Here is a 15,890-nt window from a genome sequence, read left to right on the forward strand (position 1 = left end):
AATATTGCGTGGGTTGTCATTTCAAATCCAACATGCCTTAACCTGAACGCGGCTTGCCCTCGTTAGGAAGGAAAACGGGAAAACCCCTAACGCCTCCCTGACTCCTTTCCCTGGTCTCAGCACCACACCATCGTACGATGGCTTTCACTCCTAACAGTTTGTGCAGAATACGTGAAAAAGAGGGCAGGCTTACTTTCTGATAATCTGTTCACAAAATGGTGGAGGAGGCTGATTGCGGATTTTTTTTTTCTTTTCATTTTACTGTCTGTGGAAATGTTTATGGCTAGCAGAGGCTGCCTTTGAAATATGTAACTCCTTTCAACCTTCAACACAGCGGGGAAACCAGGAACTCAGGAGTGGGGAAAAAATGAGCTTTCAAATGCTGTTCTAACTCAGTCCTGTCGGTTCTGTGAAAACAGCGTATTCAAGCTCCTGAAGCGAAGTGAGAACAGCCTGGAAGAGCCCACAATTCACGTGTTCCTCCAAATGACTTGTTGGGCTGGAGTGGATTATCCAAGGAGAACCCGTGGTGGTGTGCCCTGAGCAGAAGCGAGGGTAGGGGTCACCTGACTACTGCTGGTAAATTACTTTGCATATGCGTTGTGTCTTGCTTTCCTGAGGGTCTGGGAATTGCTTTGGAGGAGGGGGTGGTGTTAAAGTTAAGAGTGAAATATTTTGGTATTGGTGAGAGAGCCTCTGTTTTTCACATTGTACCAGAATCTAATCTAAGGGGAAAGATCCAGTTCCCAGGAGTTGGCACCTCCTCTAAACCATCTCATTTCTAATAGCAGCAGGCTTCCTGCTTAATAGTATCCTCTCAGGAACCAGACTGCTGTGGATTCAACTGGAACTGTCAAATTTCAGCTGTGTGCCCTTGGGCAAGTTACTTAACCACTCTGTGACTTGATATTATTTTCTGCAAAAGGATAATGATAATAAAGGTGTTCACCTTAATAGGGTTATTGTGAAACCTAAATAAGTTAATTTCTGTAGAATGCTTAGAACAGTATTTGGCACACGGAAAGTTGATCAATACTTAAGCAAGAATTTCCACAGGGGAACTTTAGCGGCATCACTGACTTCTTTCTCTTTTCTGGAACCCACTTCGAATCTACATTCAAGTATTGTATTTTCTCCCTTTGAGGTATTTTTCTTTTTCTTTTCTCTTTACTATTCTCCAGCTCTCTCTCCACTTTGTAGTTCTTCCTGATTTCTATCTATTCTCCAGCTTATCCAGGAATTTCCTGCCAGTCATGTCTTCAGACTGCTTTTAGACAGATCTTAGACAAGTCACATCCCCTCTGTGGACCTCAAATTCCACACCTGTAAAATGATGAGCTTACGTTAGATGCTCTCTGATTAAACATCTATGATACTGTCACTTGCAATGCTTGAGAAACACTGAAGAGCCTCTCCAGTCTGGCATCCCCCTTCCCAGAAGGTATCCTGTTCTGGAAAGAATCTGGTTTCACCCCTCTTCCTTGACCGTATACTGTGCCCTTTAGGCTTTCTCTCACTGGAATGCCTTCTCTATTCTGCTCCTCTTGTTTCCATCTTATTCAACACTATAGATCCAACCCAAGTTTGACTTCTTCCATGAACCTAACTAACACTAATCCTGCAGTCTTTTTTTTTTTTTTTAAAGTTTATTTAAGTAAATTTAAGTAATTCCTATACCCAGCATGGGGCTCAAACTCATGGCCCCTAGATCAAGCGTTTCATGCTCTGAGGACTGAGCCAGCCAGGTACCCCTCCTGCAACCTTAACTGATCTTTATTGAGCTCTTCTAAGATTTAATGCACTTGCACTTTGACCCAGACTTTGCTCTCTAGGATATGCTGTCTTAGTTCATATGCTAATTTTTCTCACCCAACTAGTTTGTAATTTATGTAATTCAAGGATTATAAACAGTTTATCCTCCTATCAACAGAGCAAGGTGGGTCTCATTTGCCTTTGTCATCACTAACACTTGAAATTATTTGACTTTCAAATGTTGGCAATATGGTGGGGGTGAAGTGGTATCTCGTTTTAATTTGCCTTCCTCGTGTTACCACTGAAGTTGGGGATTTTTCATAGGTTTCTTTCTCTGTGACTTGCTGATTCATATCTTTTGTCTATTTAAAAAATTGCATTTTCTTGTCTCTTTCTTGTGAATTTGTAGGGATTTCTTATATAGTCTATGTAACAATTGTATGTCAATATAAATATTGCAAATGCCTTCTTCCAGTTTGCTGCTCATCAGTTAAATTCGTACATGTTCCTCCCCTGAATAGAATTATTTAATTCTGACAGTCAGAACCCTCATGGTTTGTGCTTTTATGATCTTAAGAAATCCTTTCCAACCCCAAGGCAGTGAAGTTACAATTTTTGTTGGAATATAAAGTGATAAAATGATACTCAATTTTCTCAACTAGAATATCTTAGAAGTTTTTTGACAAATTTCAATATAGAAAGTTTGAGGGATACAGAAGTTATAGGGAAATAGTCAAACATCTGCTAATTACCTTTAGTTACTAACTCACAAAATTAAAATCACATATTTTATTACATACTATATTAATGTAGGGATATTGCTGTTTCCACTCACATTTCATAAAACAAATTTATTTTTTTTTAAAGATTTATTTATTTATTTTAGAGAGAGAGGGAAAGAGAGTATGCAGAGGTTCAAGAGGGCTCAGGGGGGATGGGCAGAGGAAGAGAGAGTCCTAAGCAGATTCTACACTTGGCACAGAGCCCCACATACATAGGGCTAGATCTCATCATCCTGAGACCACGACCTGAGCAGAAACCCAGAGTCAGCTGCTCAACCGACTGTGCCTCCCAGGCACTCCAAACAAATTTATTTTGATTCTTCTCATGTATTTTTTGATTATGCAAATGACTTCCAAATTTATTTATTTATTTATTTTTAAATAAATCAATCTATTTAAACTAAAATAAACACCAAAATCATTTCATTAATTTCTTCCCTGACCCCCACAGCCACCAATCTGTTCTACATATCTATGAACTCTTTTTTTCTATTTTGATTTTTAATGTTTTTTTAGATTTTGCATAAAAGAGAGATTCCATGTATCTGTCTTTCTCTGTTTGATTTATTTCACTTCCTATAATGCCCTTGAGATCCATTCGTGTTGCCAGAAAGGGAAGGATTTCCTATTTTTTTAAATAGTTGAATAACATTTTATTGTTGTGTGTGTTATATGTGTCCAGCCATATGGATATGTTATCCATCCAGCCATTAATGGACACTTAGTTTGTTTCCATGGTTTGGCTATTGTGAACAATGCTGAATGAACATGGGGGTACATATATCTTTTTGAGTGAGTGTTTTCATTTTCTTTGGGTAAATACCCAGGAGTGGAATTGCAAGATCATATGGTAGCTCTAGTTTCAATTTTTTTTTTTAAGATTTTATTTTTATTTATCAGATAGAGATCACAAGTAGGCAGAGAGAGAGGGGGAAGCAGGCTCCCTGCTGAGCAGAGAGCCTGATGCGGGGCTCGATCCCAGGACCCTGGGATCATGACCCGAGCCAAAGGCAGAGGCTTTAACCCACTGAGCCACCCAGGTGCCCCTACTTTCAACTTTTTTGAGGAGACTCCATACTGTTACTGACTGCTTGTGTGGTCTGTAGGTAGGACTGTGCAGCCACTATAGGAAACTATGGACTGGATGCCTGGGTGACTCAGTCGGTTAAGCGTCTGCCTTTGGTTGAAGTCATGACCCCCCGGAGTCCTGGGATCAAGTCCTGCATTAGGCTCCCTGCTCAGTGAGGAGCCTGCTTCTCCCTCTGCTTGCTGCTCCTTCTGCTTGTGCTCTCTTTCTCTCTCTCTCTCTGACCAATAAATAAATAAAATCTTAAAAACAAAACAAGCCTCTTGTATTTATTGGCATCATTTTAGGATAATGTATCTTCTCCAAACAGCTTTGAAAGAGTGACCTTAATTTGAAAAGGAAAAAAACCCAAGGACTTAGGCAAAAGGTAATTCTCTTTTTCTGTTGAGTAATTTTGGGTGGAAAAGCTTTGCCTTATATTTATCTGGCCATATATGACATTTTACTATGCTTGCTTCCATTTGTGTTACTGTTTCTCTTTCATATTTAGATCTTTATCGATCTGGAACTTTTCTGTATAATGGGAATAAGGATACAACTTTCTTTTCTTCCGAATAGTAAATTGAACTTCTTAATATCATTTACGAAATATTCCACTTATTGATGGGGATTTTATACCAAGTTTCCTTATGTGCATAGATTTGTCTCTGAATTATTCACTCCATTGGTTTGTCAGTTCCTGTATCAGTATCATATTGTTTTAATTATTATGGCTTTTCATATGTCTTAATACTTGGCAGGGCTCGTTTTCTTTTCTTTATCACTCACCTCTTCCAAAATCCCATTTTGCTCTTCTTTATCAAAATTGTCTAAGATATTCATGGATTTGATACCTGTGTACATTTTAAGTCACCTTAACAAGTTCTCCCCAAGCCCTGCTATGATGTGGTTAGGACAGCATTTAGGTTAGTGATATGGGGAGAAATTGACTTCTTTGTTATGTCGGAATGTTCCAGCTGTGAATATGTCTCTTTACTTTCTGAGATGTTCATTTATGTACTTTAATAAAGTTTTCCCTTTTATTCATAAAGTGCTTATACTTTTTCATGTTAAATTTCTAAACATGTTATGGGTTTTATAACTATTATAAATGGCTAGCAATGTTCTATTATTTTCTGATTATTAGGAGCACAGACTTTAGAATCATAAATCCTCAGTTCAAGTCATGGTTCTATTACTTAGTGTCTGGGTAAATCTGGACAGTTGTTAACCTCCCCCTGGCTCCATTTTCTCATAGTTAAGATGGAGATAACATTATTCAGGAGCTGTGGTGGCAAGTTGGGTAGAGTATCCCCTAGTAGTTTAAGTCATTTGGCTGAAGGATGGAAGGATGATGGGCTAGTTACAGCAACTGTAACTCCAAGGTCAGGGTCTGGAGCAGTGAATCCTGTAGAGAAGAGGGAGTGGGAGGACAGAGATGAGGTGTGGATGAAGAGGGTCGAGGTTAGACAGACAGGGAAGTGATGTAGTCCTGGCAGGGTTCAGATACGTGTAGTTTTGAGAAGACATTGAAGGAAGTCACAAATGTGTTCTCATGCTATGGGTTTTATTTTTATTTATTTTAAAGATTTTATTTATTTATTTGACAGAGAGATCACAAGTAGGCAGAGAGGCAGACAGAGAGAGGAGGAAGCCCGCTCCCTGACAAGCAGAGAGCCCAATGTGGGCCTCGATCCCAGGACCCTGAGATCATGACCTGAGCCGAAGGCAGAGGTTTTAACCCACTGAGCCACCCAGGCACCCCGTCATGCTATGGGTTTTAGATTGCAAATGGCTGATGGGCTGAACCATTTTTGAATTTATAAAATTGAAACTTGAGTTAAAGCCATCTGTACAGAAGAGGAACCTGAGAACTTATAGGGAGAAACAGAAGGAAGTACCTAGAAGGGATTTATTATTATGGCCGTGCTGTTAGGAAGAGCATGAGACCACATTTGTGACTTCCTTCACTGTGTGATGCCCGTGATGCTATTGCAGTTCCTTTGTGTTTTAGCCAATCCAGGCTCCTGGTAGACCTCCAACAGCACCTCATAACATTGCCAAGCTTGTGGCGTTATGTGCCAGGACTGCGATGCCAACTGCCTTCCTCTTCTGAAGACAACTTCAGCCCAGTAGTCAGGGCTCACCTCTAACACTCCTCCCTGGAGAGGATTCCCTGTCCACCGTGCCCTCAATGATTTCTCTTTTCTCTTTGAAGTACACTGGCATTACAGCTTACTTGCCTTAAAATAAACTCTTCTCTTTACAGATGTCTGTTCTCACTCCCCAACTGACCTAAAAGCGAGTGACATGGGGACAGAATCCCTGTCTCCTCCCTGGATATTCCCTGTAATGCTCTGCACAGAAATGCTATGGTTAGTCCACCTGTGGCGCGTGGTGGACAGCCTGGAGGAAGAAGCTTGTGAAAGGAGAGGACTGGCTTTCCGGGCTTGGGCAGTGCCAGGAAAAGAGGGACAGCTTGTGGGAATGAGGCTGCGGCTCCCTCACTCCTGCGGTCCTGGCGGTCCTGACACTACAGAACTAGTTATCCAATCACAATGGATAGCATGTGAAACGTTCTTTTGGGTTGATGGGAGGTGGGGGACAGAACTTGGTCTGTAAAATTAGGAGGAAAAGGGGAAGGAAAAAACCTCTTGGCTGAGCACAGGTCTCTGGGTTTTCTGTCCTGCTTTATTCTAAAAAGCACCCTCCGTCTTCTCATTAATAGAGAAGTGAAATCTTCTGCATTTCCTGCTGCTGCCTCAGAGAAGGTTTCACATCTCCTTTGGCTGCCCGAGCAGAGACTAGACATGGCCTCATCTTGCTGGTGGGCGGCCACCCCGGTGCAGGCAGGCACGGGACCTCATCGCCAGCAATTCTGTGCAGGCGCGGGCTTCGTAGATGGTGAAAAGGATCCCAAGCCCTGGCTCCTGCGAGGTCAGGTTCACCGCCTACCTGGTGGGAGGGCGGGGAAGAGCATCCGGGGGAAGTGCAAGTATGAGTGGGGAAGAGTTTACACAGTATTGAAACTGTCAAAAGAGAAAGCACAGAGAGACCCTGGTTCTGAGAACAGAAGGAATTCTGAGAACAGGGAAGCAAAGACTTGGATGGTGGAGTGACTTTTCCCTTTATCTTTCTCTCAGTGGAGGCCACCACTGGCTACCTTTATGTGGGTCACCTCCAGCCCCAGGATGTAGTGAGTGTGTGGGTTTGCTCATTTGCATTCACGTGTGTGTGCGTGTCTGTGTGTGAATCTTTGGGGCTCTTTTCAAAACTGTAAAATGGGGACGCTCAACAGATCTTTTAAGGTTATATGAGATAGCATGGAAAGGACCTACCTAGTGTAGTATCAGTTCCAGAGCAGAAGCTCAACAAATTTTGGACTCGCTGCCTCCATCTTCTGCCCATTCCAGCTCTCCTGGCGGCTCACATTGGAGGATGTAGAGTGTAGAAACATCTTATAATGAAGGGGAGGTTCAGAGTGGGGGTTGCTGGGAAACACAACTTCAGTTCATCTCAATTATTACCCAAGTCTTTTGCTTCTGATAGTCATCCTTCTATTCATTTTTGGTACATGCTTCTTTTTTCTTCCTAAGTATTGACTTTCTTGAGGTTGGGGACTTTGGGGGAGGACAGGTAAGTGTGGTGTCAAGGGGCTCTCTCCTAGTCCTCTCTCATTTAGCTCACTACTAAATCAAATCTAAAGGTTGCAGAGACTGAGGTGGGGAGACGTAGCCCCAAAGCCACTGGGGAAGAGAGAGAAGACAATTTCAGGTTTTAAATTTGTGAGGGAAGAAGCCGTCACAGTTGTACAGTTCACAATGGGATAGGAGGATGAATTGCCCTTTAAAATCTGCTTTTTCCAGGGGAAGTAAAGGAGGGAAACTTTATCTTATTTTTTCTAGTGGCTTCATAATGCAGGGACCTGCTCCAGGACAGATAGGACTAGTGGGAGAAACACATAGGAGAGTGTTGAGTTTGGGCAAGGCAGGAGAGCTTTGAGAACTGGTCCATTCCCAGCTATTTATCAAGGGTTCGTGTGGAGTTGTCCTGTGGTCTGCCCTGAGATGGCTCAGACTGGTTGAGGGTAGGATTTCCTGGCTCCAAAAAAGCAGGAAGGACAAAATGCAGCTCTGCAAGAAGCAATGGAATCCCAGGGAAGGATTTTCCAGTCTCTGTCTCTGACCTCTAAAGTAGAATTGTTTCTCCTATTCCCCGGTGGCGCTTTGAGGCCAGATAACCCTGCACTCTCCCTGGGCCTCCTTCCATCTCAACAGCCCTGTCTCTGCCACCTGCTCCAGAAGGGCCTTACAGCTCCTGCTTCCATCTCCTATCTCCGGGGGACGGGGCAGACCAGGGGTTATGCAATATCTTTCTAAGTAACCTCCCTCTAAGGGACAGAGAAGTTACCTAGTCTCTGTCTTTTGGAAGGATATTGAAGGGAAACAGTTAAACCGGTGGGCAGCCCAGGCTACGTATGTTCTGGGAGTATTGGGATTATTCTCTCCACTGATCTAAGGAAATCCATCTACAGACTGGTCTTTCCCACAGGGAAAGAGTTAAGAGACAGAGTCCTTTAAAGCCTAGGGCAGGATAAGATTTACCTGGTAACTGGTGATGCTAGGCTGAGGCACTCAGTGATTTGTCTCATATTTGTCCCCGCCCATCTAACCCATCCGACAACTCTTAGTTTGGGACTGATTTAGAAGAGCTGGTAGGAACAGACTTAGTATCTAGGGACTGGGTGGCTCCAAATTACTCATTTATGGGGGATCAAGGAGTCGGGGCTATATTCTAGTTCGCTCAGGGTCTGGAGATCATCTACCTAGGCTGGGGCTACTGGAGCAGGCGAGGACCCTGGGCCCTGGAAGAACTAGTCCAGGGCACTGAAATCCTGGTGTGTCCCCAGAGCAGAGCATGACCACACTCCTGCCTTTGCTGCTGGGCCTCAGCCTGGGCTCTGCTGGAGAAGGTAAGGGTTTCCTGCTTGGGATCCCCCTTCCTCTGCTCCTCTGGGGCAAGGGAGTCACTTGGATTTGGACACCCCAGACTATTTGTCTCTCTGGTATATACTCTGATAACACTTCCTACCTTTGTATCTTTGTTGCAATTTTAATATAATTGAACTGTATAATTATTTGTGTAATATGTATCTTTTGCTGGAGTGTAGGCAAGGGCAATATCTGTCTTGTTTATTTCTGTATCCTCATATCCTCAGGTCCTAGCACAGTGCCTGGCACATTTGTGTGTGTGCTTCATAAATACATATGGAGTGAATATTTAATAATATATCCAACATACAACAAAGCTGACTCTTTCCCTTGATCCCCTTTCTCAATAAATAATTCACCTTACTGAAGGTCTTGTCCTGGGTAAATTGCTGTGTTTAAACTAGCAAATAATTTTGGGCCATTCTTGTTCTCATACTTAGTCTCATAAAGAGGAAACGGTAACTAAAAACTTCTCTGTTGCTACCATCTATTCCCTGACTCGGTGCTTGGTCTGTAGATGCTGCCTGAAGCAGGAAAGCTACACCCCACTCACTGGGTGTAACTGGGGAAGGAACCGGGGCTTGGGCTCCCTGCAGAGGTCTCTGAGATGCCCCCTTTCTCTGGTTCCTGTAGGTGGCTTTATAGCCCATGTGGAAAGCACCTGTCTGTTGGATGATGATGGGACTGCAAAGGATTTCACATATTGTGTCTCCTTCAACAAGGATTTGCTGACCTGCTGGGATCGAGACAAGTCCAAAATGGTCCCTCGTGAATTTGGGACATTGAATCCCTTGGCCAAGTACCTCTCAGAGTTCCTCAACCAACAGGAATCCGTGCTTTCCCGCTTGTCTAATGGACTCCAGGACTGTGCCACACATACCCAGTCCTTCTGGGGATCACTGACCCATAGGACACGTAAGAAGAGAGGGGCACAACGGGGCTATTGGGAAGCACAGTTAGGAGAGGAGAAGCCAGGGAGAATCCCTCCATCCCTCTATAACCAACAGGTTTGAGATTTGTGCAGGAAAGAAGCAGAAAATGTATGGACCTAGAATGTAAGAAGAGTGAGTGTGGACCCTCAAAGGGTTGTTGATGGGGATGGAGCAGGAATAAAGAAAGGGAAGTGATGGGGCATCTGGGTGGCTCAGTGGGTTAAGGCCTCTGCCTTCGGCTCAGGTCATGATCCCAGCGTCCTGGGATCGAGCCCCACATCGGGCTCTCTGCTCAGCGGGGAGCCTGCTTCCTCCCTTCTCTCTCTGCCTGCCTCTCTGCCTACTTGTGATCTGTCTGTCAAATAAATAAATAAAATCTTTAAAAAAAAAAAAAAGAAAGGGAAGTGATGTTTGAGGCCAATGGGCTGAGAGAGTAAGCATGCTTTCCTTCCATTCAGGGCATCTCATGATGCAGAGTCAAGTTCAACCAGGAGTGTGTCAGAATAACCAGAATATCTTTTTCCAAAGTGCTCATACCTCTTTGTCATAGGTTCTGACGTTTTAGGTCTGGGTTGCACCCAGGCATGGGAATATTTAGAAAGCCTCCCTGGGAATTTCAACATGCTCTCTTGCCCCCAAGCCCTTGCACTGAGAAGGACTTGAGACTGATAAAAGAAAACATGAAGATCTCCATAAGACAGAGTAATATGTCTAAAATGTGACTTCTGGACCACTTTTCTCAGAATTGCCTGGGGAAGGTGCTTGTTAAAAATACAAGCCCTTGAGTGCCACTACAGATCTTCTCAGTGAAAATATTTGGGGATGCAGCCTAGTGAACCTGCATTTTAACACAATTTCTTGGATTTTTATTTAAGATTTTGTTTGAAAAGCACCAAGGTAGAGGCAAGCAGGAGGGCCACCTAGAAGAATAAACTAGTAGGGAATGGCAATATTAACAATCTCATTAATTCAGATTATGTTAATCCAAATTTAAGAGAGTTAGATCTGAGTTAGGCTCATTTCCTTAAGCTATCTGAGGGAAAAATGTTGCTTCATTCAGCCACTTAAGTTTGTTAAATTAGATTTGAGGACAGACATCTTTTTCTACCTTTACAAATCCTAACCTACAATGCTTGATAACTGTTAGCTTATATGATTGAAATAAACATTTCACTTGAAATTATCAATATATTACTTGAAATAAATAGTCAGCGACTTCTGAAACAGCTTGCAGTTCAGACCTGGCTTCTGCTTAATGTGATCAACCATAATGTTGAACAGGAATCTGAAAGAGCAGTGAAGGAATGAGGGGAAATAAAGAGCAAAGCAGGAATAATTCTAACTCCTTTTTCAAAAGGATGTGTGGAGGCATGGAGTGGGGGTGGGAAGGGTCAGTTGGCAAAAGCCACGAAGAGTTGAAGCTGGAAAGAAACCGGGTTGGAGAAAAAGCCAGAATGTTGCCTTCTTTCACGACCATGTTTTCCTCCTATGCAGGGCCACCAACTGTGCAAGTAGCCAAAACCACTCCTTTCAACACGAGGGAGAGTGTGATGCTGGCCTGCTACGTGTGGGGCTTCTATCCAGCTGATGTGACCATCTGGTGGAGGAAGAACGGGCAGCCTGTCCCTCCTTACAGTAGTGACCCTAAGATGGCCCAGTCCAATGGCGACTGGACATATCAGACTGTCTCCTATTTAGCTACAACCCCTTCTTATGGGGACACCTACACCTGTGTGGTGGAGCACACTGGGGCTCCTGAGCCCGTCTTCCAGGACTGGAGTAAGTGCATGGAGGGTGGGAGGAATTAAGGTTGAAGCAGGGAGCTACTGTGCATGGGTTGTTGACAAGGAACACCAACATTTTGGCTCAGGGAGTGACATGTGGACAGGTCCAGGGAATGACAGCAGGGAGGGAGATGCTGAGAACGAGCAGCCAGTCTGGAGGAACCGGTGGAGGGCTGATGACCAGAGATGAGGCCGTGGGAGATAGGAATGGGAAGAGTTACTGTTGCCGTTGCCATGCTGGTGTGGTTGAGGTCATGTGTGCATCTGGGGGTGGCAGGGGAGCAGCACGCCTATCCTGAAAAGAGGATGTGGTTTGGTGACCATGTTTTCACAACCAAAAATTGTGATGCAACATTTTAGGATCTTCAGATTTCAACTATTCTGTTGTCTGGCCAGGAATGGGAACTGAAGGAATAAAACAGCTTTCAGAAGAAACGGGACTTTCTCCCGGCGTAGGGGCAGTTGTGAGAATTTGGGCTGCTCTGTCAGGGAAGAAGAAGCCTGGCTGGCAAACACTTTGGTTTACATGCTTGGGGGCTAATGAACAAGGAACCAATGACCACTGCTTGAACCCCAAGATTGGAAGTAGTTAAACGTACCAAGAGATTTGGTACACAGATTTGAGGAAATAGAAGAGGAAGCAATGAGGAAGAGGAGGGGTATCTACGAAGGGCTGGGGAACAGGATCCTAGACTGGCTGCTGAGACTGGGCTCCCCTTTGGGGAACGCTGTCTTGCTGGGCAGCTGAGAAGGGCATGAGAAGCAGAGAGAGGAACCCACAGGTGCACCAGAACTCTCCTGGGAAAGTCTCCTCCCCAGCATGTGCCAGAGTTTCCTTTGATGATAGAATGTTCATTTCAGCATGGGGGGAGGAATCCAGGTGGGGTGGATTCAGAGTATGATGGGTTCCAGGAAGTGGGAGCTATGGGGTGGGCTGGAGACCGGTTCTGGAAATCTGGAGGTGGACAGGAGGAGATACCTCAGTAGTCACATAACTCATGGAACGGGATCATTGAGAGTTAAGAAAGGTGGAAAGACATTTTATTTATTTTTTATTTTTTTAAAAGATTTTATTTATTTATCTGACAGAGAGAGATCACAAGTAGGCAGAGAGGCAGGCAGAGAGAGAGGAGGAAGCAGGCTCCCCGCTGAGCAGAGAGCCCGATGTGATGCAGGGGCCGATCCCAGGACCCTGAGATCATGACCTGAGCCAAAGGCAGAGGCTTTAACCCACTGAGCCACACAGGCACCCCTGGAAAGACATTTTAATAGACAAATACTCTGTTAGAGCACATAAGGGAGCAAACACAGTCGCTATGGGGGTAATTGTTGAGGAGAATGAGGAATCCTTTATTTTTTGGTGAGAGAACCTTCAGGGTGAAGAAGGGAAAAAAGATGCCCGAGAGGCCCCAGTGTATTAGAGACGACCTAGAAGCTCTGGTGCTAACTGTGGTGAGAGGGGTCCCCCAGGGCTGCTCTAGCAGTAGGGAGCTACAGGATAGGGATTTTTGAGTAAAGTCTGTTTCCTTGGGTATAGGTTGGCGTGCGCCAGACTCTTGGCACTGGGCTAAAGCACCTTTGAACTTCCTAGCTGGGAGTCACACTAAATTAAGTTGCTCTGGCAATGGGCAACAGATTGGTTCCAGTAAGTTTCTGTTTTTGCAGCACCTGGGCTGTCCCCGATGCAGACAGTGAAGGTTTCTGTGTCTGCAGTGACTCTGGGCCTGGGCTTCATCATTTTCTCTCTTGGTTTGCTCAGCTGGCGGAGAGTTCGCCCCTCCGGTGAGTGCCGCCCCTGACCTCCTGTTGCCAATCTCACTCCCAATTTCTGTTCACTTTCCGTCTGTGACTGGTTTTCCCATTGCTACCTCATTTGTTGTGAGTAACGCCAGATACTTTTATCTACAGACTGTCCTCTAATCAGATGTTTTCTTTTTCCAGGCTACATTTTCCTCCCTGGGGCCAGTTATCCAGAAGGTAACATCTATGTTAGTTGTTTGCCTCCTGGTCCTTGGGGGGGTGGTGGTGAGAGATCTCGGGAGTCAGAGTTAGGCTCAGCTAATGGTGTTTATAGTAGGGGTGAGGCTTCACCAGGATGTAGCCAAGAGCATAATTTAAAGTGCCATTGCTGGGATTAGGAGCAGGAAAGAGGAGCAACCACACCCCCTTCTTCTATCCAATGGAGTGTTTATGGGGAAACAACTGAAAGAGCTTTGTAGTATTAGTCCTTGGTGATCTAGAATTTTTGATATCATCGTATTAGGGGCTCTGGCATGGATGGTTATAGAGACAGAGGATGGGGTCAAGTTGGTTTGAAGCCTTATTATTTCCTTTTTATTTCTTCTGCAGGTCAACATGTCAGTTAGAGGAAGAGACCTACACCTTCTATACCGCAGGCTAGGAGATTCAGAGTCTTAGTGATGCTGCTGTGTCTCCCCAACATCGTCAGACCCTACACATTTTCTTGGATCCTATGGTTTCTCCATCCGGATCTTTGAACTTCCCAGCCCACCCTGTGTACACCTTAGCACGCTGGGGGAACTCAATCCTGGGAATATTGTGTAATCAAGTTATTGTCCAAGGCTATATTTCTGGATTGAACATCATCTGGGGAGGGAGGTTAAAGGCCTTTCTGGAGGCCACAGTGTGTCACAGGGGCCAGTGAGTCACTGGCGATCATCTCTGAGGAATAAACTCTGGTGGAAATATTGTTTTTTAATGCTTTTTCCTGAGGCCCTGGGGAGGGACCATGAGCAGAGTTATGGGTTGGGGTTAATTCTCTCCTCCTTGAGTGAAGGAGTCAGTTTGTCCTCTTAATTATTCCCTCTAGACATGACAGAATTGGGGGCAGTTTTCCGATCTATAATTCATAAAAAGAAATTAAACTGTGGTTGGATGGAGTCACAGAATCAGAGAGAGGCAGGGAATTGACAGATTACTTACCTCATAAGGGGTCTTAGGAGGATTGAGTGCGTTCATACTTGCATATGGTTAAGAACGTTGCTGGCATGTGCTGAGTCCACAGGAGTGATGTTAGTTATTCCTTGTTACTCAACTTTCTGGACCAGACATTGGACTGGGTACTTTACATGTATTGTCTCACAGATTCTCATTGCAGCTCTGATGTGGATCCTTAGATAGGACTCAGGGGGCAGAGCTTAACTTCAGATGGAATTTCTGGGCGGTGATTTCTTCCAAACCCTAAGTGGGGAAAAGCCCATAGCTCAAGTGCGTATAATGACCCAGGTGCTGGGCTAACTGCTTTGTATTTGTATCTCACTTACTTCTTACAATAACACCATGAGGAAAAGGTTGTCTCCTTCCATGTCAAGTGAAGAAAGCAAGATTCGGAGTGTGGATAACTTGCCCAAGATCAAAGAACGAATTTCCCATGGGATGTTTGTCTACCTTAGCTGGAAGTAAGCAGATGGCTTTATTCAGAGGATCCTAACGCTAGGGGAGCGCAGCTCTCTCCAGAGCCCCGCTTTCAACCCCAACCCAAGGGACGTCTGCTGTTGGGGTAAAGATTTCTCGTGGTAGAAGGGAGGGTGCATTTTGTTTCCGGTGAGGGGCGACACCTGCTGGACACAGAAAGCTGGGCTGTGGCATTGCCTTTGGAATTAAGAGTTGGACGCCAGACTTTGGGCAAGGAAAAGAAGCCAGAAGTGAATACAAATACTGAAGCAGCTTAGGCTAACGGAATATTGTGGAGGGAGAACAAGGGGTTATGGATGCATATTTGCGTGTGGGTGTCTGCATAGGAATACATAAGATCAGAATCTGATGAGCTGGGGGAAGAGGCAGAAGATAGACTGTAGAACCTTCTTGTGTGCTGCTATCCATGAATGTGTGTGTGTGTGTGTGTGTGTGTGTGTGTGTGAGTCATGGGTCTAAAACCCTTCATCTTTGGACTGTTTCTGTGCTGATGGGGTCCTACAAAGGAACGGGGGAAGCACTGTTCTTACGGACTTGATGTCCAAAGTAGGTGCTCAGGGTTTGTCCAACCAGTCAATTGATCTCTTCCACTCCCCTGGTTTCCCCAGAAGGATCCCTGTGATCAGGGCATTTGTTCTGGAAGGAGTTTCCTGGAGGAGTCAATGGGAGGGGAAAGTATTCATGAATTCAAAACGGTTATTCTCTGAACAAGGCCATATAAGGTTGGAAGACGGAAAGTGCTGTGCGCTGTGGTAATTGGCAAATGTTGGCTCAGAAATTAATCTCTAGAAATTTTATCTGTTTTGTATTTCTTTTTTTGCATTTATATACAGCATTTAATGAATAAGCTTGTGTATCCTGTAAATAATCTTCCGCCTCTTCTTGACTTAATTTAAAAACTTTCTGTTCAAAGTCTTATGTTGTTTCATTTTCATTTTTCTATTCATGGTTTTTGTTTTTGTTTGGTTGACAAAGCAAATTCTTTTTGAAGTACTAGTCTGATCTGGGGGTAGGGCTTTGGGTGGTGTCTCTGCGGGGCTGATTTTGAGGGAGCTGCCCATCCAGAGGGTCTGGGTCTGGTCACAGCAGTGGGAATCAAAGTGACAGGACCCCCGGGGAAGGAAGGAGAGAGTCAGCTAGTTGGATAG

The 15,890-nt window shown here is 44.5% G+C and overlaps 1 protein-coding gene across 1 annotated transcript; it reads left to right on the forward strand.

Annotated features, from left to right (window-relative positions):
• Window positions 1-8,293: 8,293 nt before the first annotated feature.
• LOC308343953 (HLA class II histocompatibility antigen, DM beta chain) lies at window positions 8,294-15,651 on the forward strand. The gene is made up of 6 exons (XM_080805216.1): window positions 8,294-8,572; window positions 9,225-9,506; window positions 11,018-11,302; window positions 12,973-13,089; window positions 13,249-13,284; window positions 13,657-15,651. Exons 1-6 carry the CDS (start codon window positions 8,518-8,520, stop codon window positions 13,671-13,673), a joined length of 792 nt encoding a protein of 263 aa, XP_080661342.1. The 5' UTR covers window positions 8,294-8,517; the 3' UTR covers window positions 13,674-15,651.
• Window positions 15,652-15,890: the final 239 nt, after the last annotated feature.

This window comes from Martes martes (genome assembly GCF_963455335.1).
Source record: "Martes martes genome assembly, chromosome: 6".
Classification (NCBI taxonomy): Eukaryota; Metazoa; Chordata; class Mammalia; order Carnivora; family Mustelidae; genus Martes; species Martes martes.